This window comes from Pollicipes pollicipes, unplaced genomic scaffold (assembly GCF_011947565.3).
Source record: "Pollicipes pollicipes isolate AB1234 unplaced genomic scaffold, Ppol_2.1 Scaffold_4219;HRSCAF=4965_pilon_pilon_pilon, whole genome shotgun sequence".
Classification (NCBI taxonomy): Eukaryota; Metazoa; Arthropoda; class Thecostraca; order Pollicipedomorpha; family Pollicipedidae; genus Pollicipes; species Pollicipes pollicipes.
Genome location: NW_023596448.1, coordinates 3,218,496 through 3,238,425, shown reverse-complemented (window position 1 = coordinate 3,238,425; position 19,930 = coordinate 3,218,496). Strand labels below are relative to the sequence as shown.

At 54.9% G+C, this 19,930-nt stretch overlaps 1 protein-coding gene across 1 annotated transcript in view; it reads right to left on the bottom strand.

The window, feature by feature from the left end:
* Nucleotides 1-19,930, bottom strand: part of LOC119095343 (protein kinase C, brain isozyme-like) — a gene marked incomplete in the record, with an annotated part of 136,805 nt that overhangs the window by 45,461 nt on the left and 71,414 nt on the right. Inside the window, 5 exon segments of the mRNA XM_037218197.1 lie at nt 4,411-4,541; nt 5,915-5,972; nt 5,974-6,000; nt 6,002-6,014; nt 6,797-6,950. Of these exon segments, the coding sequence (XP_037074092.1) occupies nt 4,411-4,541; nt 5,915-5,972; nt 5,974-6,000; nt 6,002-6,014; nt 6,797-6,950 (383 nt within the window).

The following is a 19,930-nucleotide window of genomic DNA, read 5'->3' as shown; positions in this document are numbered from 1 at the left end:
AAAGGGGAGAGAGAGAGAGGGAGAGAGAGGGAGGGAGGTGGTTTTTCAGCTCCCGTCCCCATCTAAAACGGCTACGGGCTTACAACGAATGTTTGTTTTAACCTTGGCTAAGTTTCAGCCTGGCGAGACGACAAGCGGGCCACGGCCTGACCCGCCCGCCTCACCGCAGACATCTTCCCCACTGCGCCACCGCCCGCATCATAGAACGGCAAGATTTCCAGCCTCGCCGGGAGGCCCGAGGCGGCCCATATCGAAGCACGCGCCGCGGAGCTCTGCTTTGAAGCCGGATGATTGCCAAGTACTGCCTCTGGCGAGACAGCGTCCATCGAGATGGTGAGGACGCCGACGGCGCTGGCGATCTCAACAGCGTTGGTGCACTCAGTCACAGGTGAAAGCCACAGCTCGGGTCTGAAGGCAGGAGAGCAGAGAGGAGCACAACAGAGCAAAGCAGAACCGAGCAGAGCAGAGCAGAGCCGAGCAGAGCCGACCAGAGCACAGCAGAACCGAACAGAATAGAGTGCAACAGAGCAGAGCAGAGCAGAGCAGAACACAGCAGAGCAGAGTAGAGCAGAGCATAACGCAACAAAGCAGAGCAGAGCAAAGAAGAGCAGAGTAGAGCAGAGCAGAGTAGAGCAGAGCAGAACGCAGCAGAGCAGGGTAGAACGCAGCATAGCAGATCAGAGCAGAACGCAGCGGAGCGGAACACAGCAGAGCGGGGCAGAACGCGGCAGAGCAGAGCAGAGCAGAGCAGAACGCAGCAGAGTACAGCAGAGCAGAGAACAAAGTAAAGCAGAGAGGAAGGCAGCAGAGCAGGGCGGAATGCAGCAGAGCAGAGCAGAACGGAGCAGAGCAGAGCAGAACGCAGCAGAGCAGAGCAGAGCGCAGTAGAGCAGTGCAGAACGCGGATGAGCGGAGAAGGGAAGAGCAGAGCAGAGCAGAGCAGTCTAGCCGCAGCAAAATGACGCCGAGTTCGAGACGCCCCCTCCCGCCCATCGCTTTTGCATACCGCCCATGGCTGGCGGCGGGCTGGCGGCTCGGCCGCCGGCGGCTCTCCGGGGAAATTTGGCCGCGGAAGACGACGCCTCTGCCCGCCCGTCAGCATCGGAACGGGTCTCCCACGGCGGCGGGGACCGCAGAACGAGGCGGCGCGGCGCCCGCGCGCCTCGGGGCGCTCTCGACCGCAAGGCGAGGCGAGCGGGCGACGGCGGTGACGACGTAGGTCGAGCGGTCCCCGACGGCGATGATCAAGTAGGCCTGGCTGCCTCCGACGCGGCGGTGAGCGAACAAGGTGCGTGACAGCGGGGGGCGGGGCAGTGTCGATCGTTGGTATGAGTCTGAAAGTAGTTCTATGATGTTGGATTGAAGGAACTGACGGGGAGGAGGCTTGCCCCTTATTTCATTTTAAAAATGGAACTCGGCGTATGTCGTTACCACTCTTTTATGGAGCGCCAGGGAGAACAATACCCATATTAGCGCTTCGTGGTCACGGCACAACCGGCACTTGAACCCGTGTCCTCACGTGGGAGCCTGGCGCGCTAACCACTCGGCCGTTACGCCAACACAATGATGCTTGCCCCCATCCCCCCTCCTCCCCCGCGCCCCGAAATGCCAGTGAGCATTTCCACGATCCTGTGATCTGGCATACTGTCGACGTGCTCAGGAAAGCGTGATGGCGGAGGACCGCCCTCGCAGTATTTCGGAGCACACTGTGCTGGAGGACTGGGATGGTTTGGACAGATGGTGATCCTCTTAGCCAGCCACCAGACATATGCGAACAAGATCGCAGGCGTGTGTGAACAGGAAAGGCCGCCCATGCCACTGGCCAGATACACAAGGTACGCTCATAAGGTCCGACACGACTGAGAGCCAGCAGCCTGATCGTGTGTTTTCGGAGCGTTCGCGACTTGTGTGCCATTGATGACCACTTTTCAGCACACAACTTTAAGCTCGTCATTTAGCCAAGGTATCATCGCCTCGGTTAAAGACACCCAGATCACTAAATCCAGGCATGCTCTCACGATGACTGAAATTATGCTTGAAATGATTTCATGGTAGGTAGCTGTACATCATGACCGGTACGTACTCATAACAAGACGCTAGCTATTGCTGCAGAAAGTCAATAAAGCTGGCCGGAATGTGGCCATATTAAAACTTGTCGGACAAAATCAAATTAAAAATAGCAATGAATCTAAATAAAATGACCAATCTTGTCTCGATACTACACGTTACTACTGCCACGCCTGGTCCCCCACGGCACTGGTCGCCGCTGAATCGGCGAACAAGATCTGACCAGCTGCCTACCCGATGCAGGATTCGTATTTGGACCGGACAAAGTCGCAGCCCGCAGCTCAGGCAAGCCGCCGTCACCACAGGTGACGTGGAGCAGGACCGACAGCTTCTCCGCGACGGAGGCGAGAATGGTGCTGCAATGGCCGAGCCCGTTGTACAATTATTTGCTGAAGGTTTACTCCGGTTGGTCCCCGAATTGCAGGGATGGTTTTGAGCAAGTTTTTGGGCCCGAATGCGGGCTGAGACAAGCTCTCTGTCAGTTCCTGCACTCATGGACCCATAAGCTCACTCAGCAGCCCAGTTTGATCCATGAAAAGCAACGCTTTGCAAATGTCGTTTATGCACACATTCGCAGCAAGCAAGGTGATCGCTCTTTTCGGGCACTGCAAACAATCCTACCGAGGGTATACACCATGCCCTGTTGACATCCTCGGATGCAGGAAAGAGACGTCTCGCCATCGCCATCGCTGTCGCCATTGCCATTGCCATCGCCATCGCCAGAGACGGGCGATAGCTGTCATTTACAGCCGACTAACGTCATTACTGCAACAGCCGTTCATGGATCAGCGAGATAATGGAATACCTACGCCAGGGAATCATTCTATCGCGTTGCACGGCAGCGTGCAAATCACCGGGACATTTCCGCTCCGTCGCGCTACAATGGACGCCTGACTGTAACGCGCAGGAAGCACTCAATACCCTCTGACGCGCCTGCTGGACGTAAAGAAAAGATAACTGGAAAGTCAGCGAGCTGGACAGAACGAAGAGCGGTCGGCGCGGATCAGAACAGAGACGACCATCTTGAAAGGGGAAAATGTTTAGCATGACGCTGAATGGAGCATTCAGTCACCACGGATTACTGAACAGTAGATTAGCGCTCGGCGCAGGTGAGACAGGAGGTGGCGGGCCCGACAGGGCTAGGTGCTTGCTCCCTTTGCTCCGTCCGTCAGAAAACTGATGACCAATTTCGCTGGTTCGAACTGCAGTCGACAGCATAGGACCTTGAGAGCTAGACGGCACGGCGAGTGGTGCTGCACTGCTCAACTGCTCCACGGCGACGGTTAATGTCATGGGCCTGGTAAGGTTAAAAAATTTCGGTACGTTCACAATTACTTATGACTGGCATGCACAAACTGGCCTAACCACCACCGGCAGGTCACAAATGCGCTGGCATGATGACTGGATTGACTCAATCGATCACAGCGTTATAACATTTGTTTCTATTTGATGACCTGATGACCTGGAGTCCAGGGTGACCTGGTTTTGAACCCTGCTGGCTTGCGGAGATATATTTGTCCAAACCCATTGTCAGGAGTACGTCACCAGGCAAGCAATACCAAAAATAATACGCCAGGCTCCAATCCACATTCCCTCAAGTCCTGCTGCCAATTCGGAATAAAGCATTTTGAACTCACCTAGAATGAACGGGTCCACCAACTAGGCGCTAAGGATCCCTTCGCTGTTCATTCAAGTATACCGAGCGTTAATGACCCAAGTCGCTACTGCACGGACTCGGAAGTCACTCCACCAAAGTCGAGAGGGAGGCAAATGAAGCATCCCCAGAACTGGCGGATTAAAAAGCAATGTCAGCAAGCTTTCTTCAGGGCGGTGAAATCTCCTCTTCCAAGATTTCCCAGAATGTTTGGACTCTTATTTATGAGTCAGTTTCATAGTTTAATTCAGGGCTCCCTCGACAACCACCGCCGCGTTTCCTCCTGAATTCGACGAAAGTTCATCAGCTCAGATATTGAAAATCTAACTGCTCAGCGAAAGGACCTTTCCAAGAACCTTTCAGAAACACTCAGTGGGACACAGCGCAATTTAACTTCGTCGAAGACGCATCTGTAATTCCTGATCTGTCCGAGTCCGACGGCAGCAGCCCGCCCACTTCCTTCCCATTTGACTAGAATTCAGCAAATACCGAGAGCACCAGGCCGTTGAGCTGCGGACAACGCCAACACGTCACGACGGAGGTGAATAATGACGATTACTGGGGCCTCAGACGTCGCGTTGAGGGGCGGGAAGCATCACTGCACGCATGGAATTACGCCACCGGGCTACGGGCGAGCGGTCTGCCGACCCCAGGCCGGGGTCAGGGGGGAGGGGGAGGGGGTGACTCACCCTGGCCCGTTCCTTTAGCTCCATGATGTCGGTGCCCTCGGGCGGCACGGGCACGTTGTAGAACTCGCCTTCGTCCTGCGTCAACAGCTTGAACCAGCCGTCCACCGGCGCCTTGATGACCTCCGAGATGCCTGTCGCAGAGGGCACGTCTCGTCGGAGATGGATTGTGCCGCGAGTCACCAATGGCAGGCGAGGGGAGACCAGGGCACGAAGCGTACTCTGTACACGTATGCTTTGTACACGTAGACACGCGTACTACGCATCACACGTCATCGAATCCCACAATGAGGAACAGCGTTGCTCTGGCAATGAAATACATGCCAACTGCTTGAGAACGAAGCTCAACTTTCTTTAGCCGGAGTTTGTGAGTTGGTGCGCGGTGGCAGGCTTCATCATTTCATTGGACAACTTGAGGAGATATCGTTTAGGGGATGATTCGCATCTATCACAGGTCTCGTATTCGGGCGGACCAAGCGGCGTCGAAATTTAGAGGGCCGAAATGAAAGACGAGCCAGAGCCGAGCCGTGCTCATTCCAGAGATGACCCCCCTCCCCCCCCCCCCCCTACCAATAACCGGGAGCGTCCAGCACAGAAGCGTCCCCGAGAGCAGTCTGAGGACAGATGATCAGACGCTGTGACATTGCAGGGAGAATAGGTCTTCAGCGCATCATCAGGTCACATGATGCCACCGTTTGAACATGTACTGGGGAAAAGGCCAAGACAAAACAACGCTGACCTGGGCCGCAGAAGACAAAACGAAAGTCATGTGGTCATACAAGCAGCGTTTCCTCACAGATCAAAGGTAGAGTACCTGTTCTTGTACGATGGTTTTCTCAATTCAACAGCATGGCCGTAACATCAAAACTCGCAGCAAATTGAGGGAGGGGCTTGTAGTAACCTCCGTACCGTACAGCGGCAGTGCCCGCGCGTACTAGGTCAGCTAAACTTTCACTGATCTGACAATACGGTAACGATGCGGTACGTTTCGGCTGACAGTACTAGGCATCCCGCCTGGGCTGACGGCCTTTGAACTGCGAGACCGCGTGGCCACGCCACCCGGATATGCGTGAGGCACCCCGAACAGACTCCCAAGAACGGCCTCTCACGAAGCCGCGGCGGACAGACAGCTGGTTACGGGTCACAAGTCCACGTTGAAATATCCAGAGCTCGTAACGGCGCGGAGACATCCCCCCTAACATGCCGCTATAGTTTCCGAATGCCCCGATGCTGACGACGTCAGACACTGACTGCCGTTACATAAGCCTATGCTGATCATAATTGCACGCCATTGTTTTCTATGCTCACCAACAAGCCCCATTACAATGAGCTGAATGTAGATGGTATGTTGATTTACATGCGTTGCGTTCGGTACGGTACAATCTAGTGAAGCTGGGCTTTCTTTAGTTCGGCGAAATAAGGCCAGGCAGACACATGAACCGTTGCCGAATCGGAAAGCGCTGCTGTTTTGCTAAACTGGGGCCGATGGGTCCGCAGGCCTGTTTACCGAAGCTGAGTGAGCCCATGAAGTCGTTCCGCGACGTTCGGTCCCAATCCCAGACTTCCGACCAGCAGTCGGCGGTCCTTGTCCTCCTGGCTTCAGGTCACTACCGCAGGTCAAGGTCACGCGTTAGACAACCGGGGCGCGGGCGGCGCATGTGCGACAAGTGAGCACCCGCGAGGTGAGCACGTGCGACAGGTGAGCACATGCGACAGGTGCTCGCTGGGGGTCACCAGTGAAAGGGGGTCACATTACCGTCGCCCAGTGAATTCGGGCATTTCAGCGCAGCAAATCAAATGACACGAGCGTATGATGGCAGGGAGAGAGAGGTACGGGAAGGGGGAGGGGCCAACAGCAGATCAACGACCCTGGGACAAACGTTCCACCGCGGCCGCGACCCTTGTCATCGTTCGTGCCGCATCGAAAAACGGCGTTCCGACGGGATACACTTAAAAAAGATGGGGTTCGTTTCCCGTTTCACTCACGGTGAGAATCGTGACAGAGCATAACAGCATGACAATGTGAGGAATAGACGAAATGTGGCAGCTGGAAGGAAGAATAATCAGCAGGTAAACTGGCAGCCCGCACGGGAGCCAGCCTCCGTCCAGCGTTGCGGGAGTCGCTACCCCACGAGCCAGTTTTTTGCAGTCTGAGCCCCAGCTTCAAGGTCATTAAAAGGGGGTCACCTGACGTCCTCTGGACTGACCAAACAAGGTATCCAACCCTTTAAATGGGCTCTGACAGTTAAAACATAATAATTGATAATATTGTACCCGTACCAGTCAGGGGCATTGTGGTGTTGTGCAGAAAGTCCGATTCCAGCATTTCTATTTTCTATCCACTTGCAAGCGCAATTGTACCGCCGCCTGACCCCTGCCGGTGACTCACATGGTGAACGTCTCGTTCCACACGGGGTTCAGCGAGGTCTTGATGGTCTTGGTCTTGCGCTTGGAGCAGTCCTGGTCGGGGATCAGCTTGAGCTTGACGTAGGGGTCCGAGTAGCCGTTCGGGTCCATCGGGATCAGGTTCTTCCCCTGACGAACTGGAAAGAAGGTAGCGCGTTAGGACACGGCTCTGGTCAATTATCGGGTGATCATTACAGTTGATCACGAAATGGTATGCGCGCGCATAATGGCTTCGGAAGGCCAGGCAGCCAGCTGGCCAGACAAGAAGGCCGCCATAAGGTCCGTCGCCATGTGCAAAATGTAACTGTCGAGTCACAATCCGACAATGACGTACTGAACAGCATATTACTAAATAGAGAAACTCCGTTGTCTAGAGCAGTCTGTGTGTCATTGGCGCTTTACGACGCACTCCGCTGCTGAGGCTATATGGCGTCGCCTGCCTCTAACCCTGGCAAGAAGTGCGAGCACCGCGGGGAATCGAACCCCGTACCCCTGGCTTCCCAGACGCGCAGTGGCTAACGCAGATGCATTAACCACTGACGCGTTAACCACTACACTGCCGGCACCCCATCTAGAGCAGTCGTTTCCAGTTAAAAGTACACCAATCATTACTAAGCGAGCTCATTTCATCACTATCTCATGCTTTCTTCCACAGCCTAAAATATAGAACATTCCCTTCAAGCAGTAATGAGCAGTAAGAGATACGTGTCATGGGTAGTTGGTCAAGTCCTTCAATGTTATGTCCAAGGCAAGTGTTGAGCGGCGAAGATAACATTCAATATTTGCAATTCATGTTGACGAAGTCTGTTGTGAGCTGTTGTTATCGACCGAGATGATGTAGGTGGAATATCCCATTGCTTGAATACCACCCAGTGGAATACCACCCAGCACCAAATGGACCACTCAGTGCCACCACACTTCGTTAGGGCGGTGTTGATTCTGGGCTCATTACGGACTGACACCCAGGTCCGATCGCTAGGCATGAATATTTTCGGGCCGAGTCAGATTCATCCTCACCTACGCCTGAGCCTGAGCCAACGTTCGAGCCCTTAGCTTCATGAACAAGTGAGCCCACTTGATGTAGGAGAGGAATACTTCGAGCTCCCGGCCTTTTGGCACTACGGGTTCAGAGTTTCTATGCCGACAGGTGTTGACCAGCAATATAGCAAGCCGTACCGGAACATTGAAGGTCTGCTAACTGGCAGCAAAGAGCTAAATTCATAATGGCAAGTGAGTTCGAGCCTAATTCACTTGTGAACTGAATGCGTTAATTTCATCCGAGACTGAAATATTCATGGGCTCCGCCTCGATTCTACGTCCGGTTAGGCTCGGACCCATGATCGCTTTGTTGCGCTGCGTGCTCTGTTTGTTTTTTAGCTGCCCAAACCTGTGTTTGGGTTGGGCAAGTTCCAAACGTTTGCAAAGGCTGTCAAAAGCCCAGATTATTTCCCTCCAGCATCGCCACGCCATTAACGCGCGCCCGGCCGGGGGTCTGAGACAACCGCGCCCAGCCGAGGGGGGGGGGGGGAGTTGACTTCCCTCCTGAGATCTCAAACTTCCGGAAGCCGTGTGAAAGAAACAAAACATGCCGTTTCGAAGGCCTCCTTAAATCATAAAGAATGCAACTCAAATGTTTGATCTCGGTCAAATCAGTGACCGTGAGAGGTCAAAACGGTCGTTGCAGTGGATGTAGTTCAGACCTCTGTTAGCACGTCAGGACAGATATTGAGGGCACGGAGATAAGCGTAAAAACTGTAGGGAGCCTATTCCGACCATTTCTGTCCCCCACATCGGTCAGATTAGGTCAGGTCACAGTTCAATATTTGGTCTACCAGTAGCCTACAAGAAGGAAACTTTTCTTCACAATGAGCTTCTGAATTTATTTTATTAGGTGCAGCTGTGGAAACAAAGGTATTCCAGGCAGAAACATATCAATTTAGGGTGACCTCGATGTCATCTGGCTTTGCCATCTGGCTGTCCCGATGGCTCAGTTGGTTAGAGCGCCTGCCTTCCGATTCAACCACCCGTGCCGGGTTGAGTTCGAGTCGCTTTAGGCGTTCTTTATTTGCCCTTGACAGATATGGCCTGCGGCCGATAGCAGCGGCCGCAACAAAGGTCAGATGACGTCAGACAGAAGGACGGTAAGTGCCGAGCATTGCGGCACGGTTAAGCCTTCGCCACCGAATTCTACCGTTTACACGGTATTGTGTGATCGGATGGTAAGGGGTCAGGGCATACAAAACAAGCACCTGCCTAGCGTAAGCTCTGATCTCAGAAATTCGTCCATCCAAAAGGTTCGGAGTTGATATCTAATAAATAGATGGACACCTCGCGTGGCCAATATGCGGCAGGGATGCAGTTCGCTTTCAAAAAAGTTGTACCGATGATTATTCTTAGCTGATCGTCCACACGTCACAGCGTGTACGGCTCATGCGAAGAACACTGTCCGGTAAATAATCTAAACAGCACGAATGAAGCGCAAGTTGTGCTGGCTCGCCTTGCAATTTGGATCAACATTGGTTGGACACAACTCCAAAACGCATTGCCTTAACAGTAGCAGGGATATGTTTTCACTAGTACCCAGCCGGGTAAACAGCTTTGGTAACTTTCTAAGGAAAAGCATCCAGAAAAACTCTAACCTAGAGCTTTTTTGCAAGGAGAGGAAAGAGCGGTCAACAAGCATCAAGCTCAAAACTTCTCGTGCGTTAAGCGGCCAGGCCAATAAACTAAAACCGATCCGCGAGGCGCTGTGGGATGGCCAGCCCAAACTACCACTTCTCGAGGCAAATCGCGGCCACTCGGGTCACCAAACCCACCCAAAGTTCGGCCCACAGCCCAAGTCGACAAAGCCGCCCGCTCCGCCCGAGACGGCACGTGCACTCTGTGATGCTGCGGCTCAAGGCTCCACCTCACATAAGACGTCGGTCCCTCCATCGAGACGTTTCTCTTCCCAGTGCGCGTACCGCGCCGCCGCAGCAATAATTTGACGTCGCAGTCTGCGTGTCATCATCTTCAATCTCGTTCTGGTGATGGACAACAGTGCGACGCTCGCCCCCGGCCAGCGCGACCATGTCCGTTAGGAAAGTTTGGAAAGTTATCGGCGAACCGCTTCGGCGGCAAACGACCGAACTTTCGATGCAACTTGCGCTGAGCCGTCGGGCCTAAAATGTCACTGCCGCGAGTTGCGGCAATCTACTACGAGAAAATGAATTGAAAGAGTCGACTTGGTGTCCGTTGCAACAAATCAACGCCTCCGACCAACTTTCTCCCTTTAGCAGTTAACCGACTGCTACATTGCTGCGACTGCTACATTCCACAGTAACTAGTTAACGGATCGGCTTCGCTCATTCAGGCAGGCAACGAGTGAACGGCTGCACGCATCCAGCTGCAATAGAGCGAGCAACTGGGCCCGGGCAGCGTTGCAATGAGGTGAAGCAAAAACCAAATACTAAATGAATAAATGAACCTCCAAGCGCATGGCCAGTAGTCACGACGGCACAAGATGGCCGACAGATACCGCTCGGCTTCGGTCCTCGCATATTTTGACAACTGCTGGAAAACTGCATCACAAATCGGCAACAAGGACACATAAGAATATAAAAACAGCAACATGCAAAGTCAAGCGCTACCCACGTTGAACTGCAATATATATATTCAACTGAAAACACCCTCTCGAGTGAATGAGAGAGTAATTTACTACCAGGACAAAAAATCCCCACGGAATGAAGCCCGTCGCATTTAACCAGTTGCAAATCTTATCAAGTTCTTCTTAACTCTTGAGCGTAGGCGAAAGTGCGGGAACATCAAATAGCTGGATTCAAATTAAACGGTTGAACAGCATGCAAATTGCACATTACGAAGTCATTGAGTTTGCCGAAACTCATTAATTCGCCGACATAGGCACACGGCGTGGCATTAGTCCATTTAGGTGACGGATTCAGCGAGAATCGTAGCAGAGGTCCACACATTTGTTGTTTTCACTGGTGGGCGTGTTAGTATACGTCAGCAACTAGAACCCCTTTGGTTCGTTGGTAAGTCCTCGATCTCTCTGAATTATACTGGATCTGGTCTCAGTTCAAGTTAATGCAAGAACTTGCCGCAGACGCAGCCATTTTCGACATGCTTGGTGTTTTTTAAAGATGCAAGCTCGCGTAATATTGTTCTTTTAAAGGGAATACGATGCGTGTCGTCACGCAACTTTGTATATAGCGACTGCAGTAGCGATGTTAGCGCTCAGGGACCATGGCGCAACCGGGATTCGAACCCCCGCCCCAAATGGTGGTCAAAGGCTCTAAACATCAGCCATTAAGGCCCCTAGCTTACGTAGCCATCCAAGGCTTCCCTCGCACACAGCTAGGGCCCATGGTGCATGTTCGTCGATTTCGTTGAAGACTGCATTGATTTGGTTCATTGCCATGACTTAATTTGTGAACTACTGATGGTCCATTAGCAGCAGCGGGGCCCGTGGTGGCTCCGTGTCCAACTGTCCGACAGATGACAGCTTGGACTCCTAATATTTATTGTGAGTTACGACCTCGATGGCAGCACGCGTGTATTAATATTAATATTAATTAATTTATTATTAATTTCCGAATATTAATTTCCTTGGACAGCTGCAGTGAGCTTGTCATTTCCGTCCTAGCAATCGTCCATCCGCTGTTTCCGTTTGATGGGGCTTGCGGCACGAGACCGCAGACCCGGATTCGCTCTCGCCACACTTTCCATCGTTCGCAGTTTCTACCAAACGGCTGTTTACTCAGTTTAAGGAGCAGCTCGCATTTAGCCGTCGCCCCTCTGAAACAGCTGTTATCGCTGCCACTGCCAGTCAAGTGAGTGCTCCTCCGGCAGTCCAGATTATGTGTGATGTGATGCATCACACGCGATTATCATCATCATCACAACGGTATCACTACGTGATACTGCACAGACCTCCCTGCCCCGGCGGAGACCGTGCCCGGGGGCAGAATCTCCTTCAAACCACATGCAGGTTGCAATTGGCGTGCTCTGGCCGCCACGTGAACACGTGACCGCGCGCAGACCGGAAGCCGGCCGTTGTCATGGCAGCGTGGTGCCGCCTCGCCACTTCCGACCAATCAAAGCGCACAGCACACCATGCTCTTCTACTTGGTCTCGGTATGGTTGATATAATCTACGGCTCGGACATTTCGGTGGTCTCTCGACGATTCTCGGTTACATTTGCGGCCACGGAACTGGTCGCACCACCGCCAGCGTGACACCGCCGAATATCACTGGCACATTTCAGCGCGCGAACGCCGCGTCAGCAAGGGCGAACACGAGTTTCGGCAGTCCGGCTGGTGACGGGTCGCCCGTGGTGTCCGCCGGGTCGGGTGGTCAGTGACCCGCAGCTGCGGCGCCAGTAAGGCGATCAGGGTCGCCTGCTCTGTGTCCACAGATCAGCAGCCAGCCGCCACCCGCTAATGGCTACCCCTCCCCCCCCCCCCCCCACCACCGCCACCACACTTCGGGCGGCAGAGGGGCACGGGACAGCGCCGGGCAGCTGAGGCTGATACTTAGCGGCCAATGCACGGGGACCCGGGCAGATCCGGGCAGCAGACACCGTCCCTGAGTTGTCTTACGTTGTTACAGGGTCGTGGTTTTAGTCAGACACGGTCAAGCAAGAACCAAGATAGTCTCTCCCCAGGCGCGAGGACGGGTGGCGGCAGGTTCCACACGGACCGGGACCGGCACGAGCCGCCCACACGGGCGGGAGTGATCGCTGCGGAGCGGGCGAGGACGGAGGCTGACCGAACCAGAGTGAAGGCGAAGACGGGAGCGTGTAAACAAGAACAGCAACGACACGGGTCGCACCCGTGGTGACAGACCGACACAGGGAAAGCGGGCCATGTGCAAGACATTTACGTACAGATAACACGGTACTCCTAACCTTGTTCCCCGTCGAATAACCAGGGGAAAGGTGACATAAGGTGTTTTTACATTTTGACTACATGCCTCTACCAAAACGATGAAAACGATCCGAGCTATCGTTCAACTTACATTTTAAAACAATTCTAGCTATCGCATTTAAACAATAGTTTTAATCGTCTTGACAAAGGCATAAAGCCAAAATATGAATGCATCTATCTGTCCTTTCTCCTGGTTATTCGACGAGAAGAAGGCTAACAGTACTGCCTCATCTACATTGGATCCGGTCACACGTCATTCGGTGCACAGACCCCACTGAAGAGTAGCACCCGTCACCATTACCCGAGACATCTGCGGAACAAGACGCACGGAGATGTGTCGCACATTCAGGCGCTTGACTGGCTCCGAAGCGGGATGAAGTGACGTCACGACGGTGAGCAGAAAGCGCGATGAGAGGGTCATGTTTACTGATGAAGTTCGCGTTCACGCAAAAAGACGTTCGGTGTTCCTGGTTCGTCGAAATAGACTGATTTTTCTGGTGCTGTGGCCAGTAACCAGCTACTGGCATTGCTTGCCAAATGTCTGTAACTATGTTCTTACGCTATGTTCTATGTTCTATGTTCGTGCTAAGTGTGTACATCTGCAAAAGTCCGTGCCGTGGGTGTTCGTAATCGCTGGTGTTGGAATGTTTAAACGTTCGTACCGGAAAGTGTTCGCAGCCGCTTATGTTCGTAGCGCCAAAATTCGTAAACGCTTACGTCCATACGTGTAAATGTTCGTTTCGTAGATAATCATGGGTGCTGAAATTCGTATTGCAGATATTCGTCGGGCAGATAGTCGTGAGCACAAATGTCGGTACTACAGATGTTCATAACTTAGGCCGCGATGAGAATCACATTGTTTGTTCAACTTTGAGGGACTCTAAAAGGATCCTCCATCACCACAGGGACTTAAGCAAAGACTTGGTAAACACACCACAAAAACCATCAACGTGCCGCACTGCAAATACGCAGCGCTATGGGGGGATCTTACAACAGACTTTAGGACGCAGTAATATGTAGCCCACCAGTTTGGATCTAGCATGGCCAAAGTTAGTAGGATCCGGCTCCTAGTTCGGAACTCAGCTTCTCTCGTTGCCGTAATCAACGGCGTCAAATCAGTTCAAAATAAATTTCATTTCATCCCCGACCCAAAAAGAACCAAGCCTTCCCACTTCACCCGCGGAGAGGACGGAAGAAAATAGCTGCGTTGAAAATAGTTTGTTAAAATGGCAGCCTTCAACATTCAGTGCCCATCTACCTCGATCACAATCGTGAGCATTCGCCCTTTCCCAACCAATCTTGATAATTTACGCGTGTACTTTCGTGGAACTGTGCCTCGGAAATGGACATTTCGCATTACTCGACGGCCTGCGGCAGCACTTGCCAACCGCGGCACGGCTATCCTGGAGGCCTCGCTTCCACTACACGAATTACCGCGCCGCGGCTCTTACACACCATATCACGGCGCAGAAGCTAACGCCCTCATCACTGGCTTCCGTGGTACTGCTCCAGCACAGCCCACTCCCGTGGTCTTGTCCCAGCACAGCCCGAGCGGGACAGTCCATTCCCGCGGGCCTGTCCCAGCACAGCCCGGGCAGGACAGCCCACTCCCGCGGGCTTGTCCCAGCACAGCCCGAGCAGTCCCGTGATCCTGCCCCAGCACAGCCCGAGCAGGACAGCCCACTCCCGTGATCCTGCCCCAGCACAGCCCGAGCAGGACAGCCCACTCCCGTGATCCTGCCCCAGCACAGCCCGAGCAGGACAGCCCACTCCCGTGATCCTGCCCCAGCACGGCCCGAGCAGGACAGCCCACTCCCGTGATCCTGCCCCAGCACAGCCCGAGCAGGACAGCCCACTCCCGTGATCCTGTCCCAGCACGGCCCGAGCAGGATAGCCCACTCCCGTGATCCTGCCCCAGCACGGCCCGAGCAGACCCTCTCCGGGGCATACGAGTGCGCCGCCGTCACCTCTCCGCGTCCCGCAGCTGGCGCCCGTTCCCAGCGTCACCCTGTGCTAACGTCCGTCCGCTCCCGGCGACCCGTTGGCGGACGGGGTCGCTCGGCGCCGGCCGTCTCACCCGGGGCGCAATTACCAAGATTAAACTATTAATATCGCCGGCCGGGGGTGCTTAGCCCAGCTTGAGGGCCAGCGGCGGCCGAGCTACGGCCTGAGCGTCGTCATAACAGACGGGAAGTGGAGCCATCAGCGCTACGTCGGTGACACGGCCTCGCGAGAGCGTGATACAGACTCTCCGTCGGGGGCCTGGCTGCGCTAAGGACCTGCCAGGCGGGCAGCCTGTCCGCATTGGTTTGGGGAAATCGTGACAAAACGCCGATAAATGGCGCTTGTGAGTGACAACGCTGCTTTACGTGTTCGTACCTGCAGCCAGGTAAGTGTGTGGAATCGTGTTCAGTTGATGACGTTCAAGCGCCTAGTTTGCAGCCTGGTCCTTTTAACTTGACAGGGAGCAAGCGCGACCCCCAACATTACGAGGAAAATCCAGGGCATCAAGTAAAGACAAAGTGTAAATAATTTCAGGTTATCAGGTTATATTTCAGGCTATTTGCACAACCTCCATTTCCTCCGACCGAAAAAGCAGACCCGAAACCCCACCCCAAGTCAAACAGCACAGCCGGCTCCGCGGCAAACATCAGTGCGATGGGATAGTCGTCGCTCGCCGTGTCGCCGTTTCATGCCATAGTATATTTTCTGTACGGTTAATGGCTCCACTACGCTGCCGGTCAGAAGTCATATTTTTGAAAGTGTGGAACGGAACAGTCGCTCGCTTAACATATTCCAAACAACCCTATCGTAATTGTTGCATAGCGTAATCCACGTCATCAAAATCCGAGCTTTACAATTTGGTTTTAGCGGCCTAAACCACCCAGCTGGCCGCCAACGCTGGTGTTATCGCTCCCGCTGCGGTACCGGCCCCGCTCCAGCACCAATACTGTGACTGGCACTCAATCCAGTCTGGACTAGCACTCTCTCCCGTCTCGCCTGGCACCCCTCTCATCTGGATTGACACTTGCTCCCGTCTGGACTGACACTTCCTCCCGTCTGGACTGGCGCTCCCTCCCGCTTGGACTGACGCTCCCTCCAGTCTGGGCTGGTACGTCCTCTTACCTGGACCGGCATTCCCTCTCGTTTGGACAGACGCTCCCTCCAGCCTGGGCTGGCACTCCCTCCCACTGAAATCACTGACTCAGCACTCTTCATCGCAGCATTGCGACGGAGCGATCGCTCCACTGATAATCTGAGCAGTTACCGCCGTCGAAGCACAACCTAACATCCGTATCGCGGGCACATGCAACGGCACTCTGCGCGTTACACTGCACTGCACTGGCGAATCCGGTCCACTACAACGCTTCGTCTGCAGGATGAGCACGTAGGCAATCTTACCCGTCGAGGGAGGGAAGGCGCGTCCCACACGCGGGTGGTTCGGCAGTCCCATTCATGCCAAAGGTCGCGGCGAGGCCCATCACCCACACTGCCCATCGTCGGGCAGTCTTATTACCACTCCTGACAGGAGACGGGGCCCCACCACGCCACCGACAGCTCGCAGCATTGCCAGCGAGGCCCGCCATTCTTAGCCGACCAAGCACCGCAGTGAGCGGGGGGGGGGGGGGGGGAGGGGGGGAGGGCGTTCCCCCCCCCGGGGTACCGCCGCGGTGTACTAGCTGCCCTCGTGCTACAATATCGCGCGCAACGAACGGTGATGCGACGACGAAACCACGTCCACTTCATGCTTGGAGCTTACTGTGGCGCTCGCGTACTTATAACGATACTCTGCACTGACTGTGCGCGTGGCAGGTCGTTATACGCCCCCCCCCCTTCCCCAACACACACCCATTGATGAATCTTTGCACTGTCGCTGTCGGGAGGAGGCGTGCATTGCTTTCCGGATCGGTTACGGTCAGACTGACATCAGTCCCACGCGTCGTCATCCATCAACTGACGCGCTACATCAAAGGAGCTACACTTCCAGGCCAGGAGTAAGTGATTTATTTCTCATCGACCACGGGGTCACAAAGAAGCGTGGCATTCCTCGAGCACGCCTCATGCCTCCCCCTCGAAGCCGTCATTCAGCGCATTGAGTCTTCAAATGCTATGGGTTAAGATTACAGCACTTCACGTTAGAATGGTGGTGAGTAATAGTCATCTATATGCAAGATTATAATCCCACAAAATCCGCAATCACACAAAATCCGAAAAATCCACGGCGAAGCCGTTCAAACCCCGCGCAGAAAAATCGCCGGACATGCCGTACGCGAACACCAGCGGCGTCGCCCCCGGTGCACTAAAGAGCACCGCGCAGTTTGCGCGCTCCAGACGCCTCGGGAGTCTCCAGACGCCTCCATCGGCTCCCTGCCCGCATTATCAAGCCGCCGCAGTCGACGACACCCCAGCTACAACTGATCAGCCGTCCCGCGCCCGCGGGAGGCAAACGACGTGATGTGCCGACTGGCGGCGGCCGAGTTACGGCGCAGACTAGTGCAGCCGAAGGGCTCCTGAGGCATGCAGCGCAGACTGGGGCAGCCGACGAGGCTCCTGAAGCACCCAGCGCAGACTAGGGCAGCCGACGAGGCTCCTGGTGCACCCAGCGCAGACTGGGGCAGCCGACGAGGCTCCTGGTGCACCCAGCGCAGACTGGGGCAGCCGACGAGGCTCCTGGTGCACTCAGTGCAGACTGGGGCCAGCCGATGGGCCTCCTGAATCACACTGCGCTCCTGCGACGGGGACGCTGTTATACAATGCATGCATGATAGAAATATTAAGGGGCCGTCACTGATTGCGATGTCTTCACATGATGCGCAATATCTGAGACAACTTAGAGTAAATCTACGTGACAGCCGCTGACAGCAGATCATCCTTAAAAGATGCACAGCGCGCCTCCAAAGAGGTACACAGCTCCGTCCATGGACGCGGGAATGAAATAGGTGAACGAACATTTGAACGCTATAGCCTGTCCGGCGACTTTCCATCTGGCGCCCGGCAAGCAACAGTCCGGCCGCGCCACATTGTGTGCGCGGCGTTGCTTGCCGCGTGGCAGTGCTTCGCTCGTCCATGGTCAGCGACGCTCACGCTATTTTGCTTCGAAGACGCGCCCCGCCGCCTGCGGTCCCCTTCCCGCGGCGCACACAGTGGGCGGACATCGAGCGCCCGTTTTAACGCCGTCGGAGGGGGTGGCCAGCCACTGGCACAGCCGGGAGGGCAGTGCCACACCTGGCTGGCTTCTGCGGACCGGACACCGGCCGTGTCGGGGCATGACATGTCAGTGACACGTTGTGTCACGGGGACGGCATGTCAGTGTCCAGCGATGCTGTGCGCCAGGATGTGTCAGTGACAAGGTGCGTCAGGAACGCGGTGTCAAAACGCGGTGCGTCTACACGGACGTGATGTGTCAGTGACACGATGGCCGGCACGCGGCGTGTCGGTGATAACTATGTCAATAACACGGAGACTCAGCGTCACAGTGCCAGTGATGCGACATCAGAGACGTGGTGTCACTGACACGGTGCGTCAGTGGCACCGTGCGCCAGTGACACGTGTCCCGGACGCGGCACGTAGAGCCGTGTGTCAGGGACGGCGCGTCAGGGACGCAGTGCGGCAGCAGCGACCGGGGACGTCACGGCTCGATTCGTATCGTATTTTGTTTCGCGCGAGGGTGGCGGTATCACTGACAGGAGAGTAATGACTCGGCGGCCATGGCGCATCACGCGCGGGGACGACCGGGGGAGGGGGGAGGGGGAGGGGTCTCAGACTCGTGCCTGTAGTTATCCGGAGCATTCCAAACGGCTGGCACCGGCGTTAAAACATCAGTCTCCATCTACAAGCCGTGGATCTGCGGGCGGAGGTCTGGTGGGCACCGGCAATAGCGTCTTCAGTGCAGCCTCGATCTACAAGTCATGGATCTGCGGGCGGAGGTCTGGTGGGCACCAGCAATAGCGTCTTCAGTGCAGCCTCGATCTACAAGTCATAGATCTGCGGGCGGAGGTCTGGTGGGCACCAGCAATAGCGTCTTCAGTGCAGCCTCGATCTACTAGTCATGGATCTGCGGGCGGAGGTCTGGTGGGCACCAGCAATAGCGTCTTCAGTGCAGCCTCGATCTACTAGTCATGGATCTGCGGGCGGAAGTCTGGTGGGCACCAGCAATAGCGTCTTCAGTGCAGCCTCGATCTACTAGTCATGGATCTGCGGGCGGAGGTCTGGTGGGCACCAGCAATAGCGTCTTCAGTGCAGCCTCGATCTACAAGTCATGGATCTGCGGGCGGAGGTCTGGTGGGCACCAGCAATAGCGTCTTCAGTGCAGCCTCGATCTACTAGTCATGGATCTGCGGGCGGAAGTCTGGTGGGCACCAGCAATAGCGTCTTCAGTGCAGCCTCGATCTACAAGTCATGGATCTGCGGGCGGAAGTCTGGTGGGCACCAGCAATAGAGTCTTCAGTGCAGCCTCGATCTACAAGTCATAGATCTGCGGGGCGGAAGTCTGGTGGGCACCAGCAATAGCGTCTTCAGTGCAGCCTCGATCTACAAGTCATAGATCTGCGGGCGGAGGTCTGGTGGGCACCAGCAATAGCGTCTTCAGTGCAGCCTCGATCTACAAGTCATGGATCTGCGGGCGGAGGTCTGGTGGGCACCAGCAATAGCGTCTTCAGTGCAGCCTCGATCTACAAGTCATGGATCTGCGGGCGGAGGTCTGGTGGGCACCGGCAATAGCGTCTTCAGTGGATTTCGATGAATTCGATGCACGCAAGCATGTCCCTGTACAGAAATAATGTCAGACCACACACCGCTGCAGTATCGACGGCACTGGTCCAGTGCAGACTGCCAGAACTCTGGTACCGAAGTTTGAATCCCGATTCTGATCCACCGTGGCGTGTCCCTCCAAGTGCGCTTCCGTGTTGACAAAAATGGAAGCGATGACGGTGGCCCAACGTCCATATTTTGCCCTGCTGAAGGTCGTGTTCCTTCCTGGTTTCTTATCGATCAGTTGCTGTTCCTAACGCGTTTTGCCCTGGTTGGATCACTTGAGCCGAGATCAGCTTTCAGAAGATATATTAAATTGACTCTGGATCCCATCCTTACTCGGGCATACGATGCAAGCGGCTGCTTTATCACCAATGTTACGCTCTTTGGGCTTTCTACTTGCCCGAATTCCTATCCCAAGGCCACTTTTTCCCGCAGTCGCG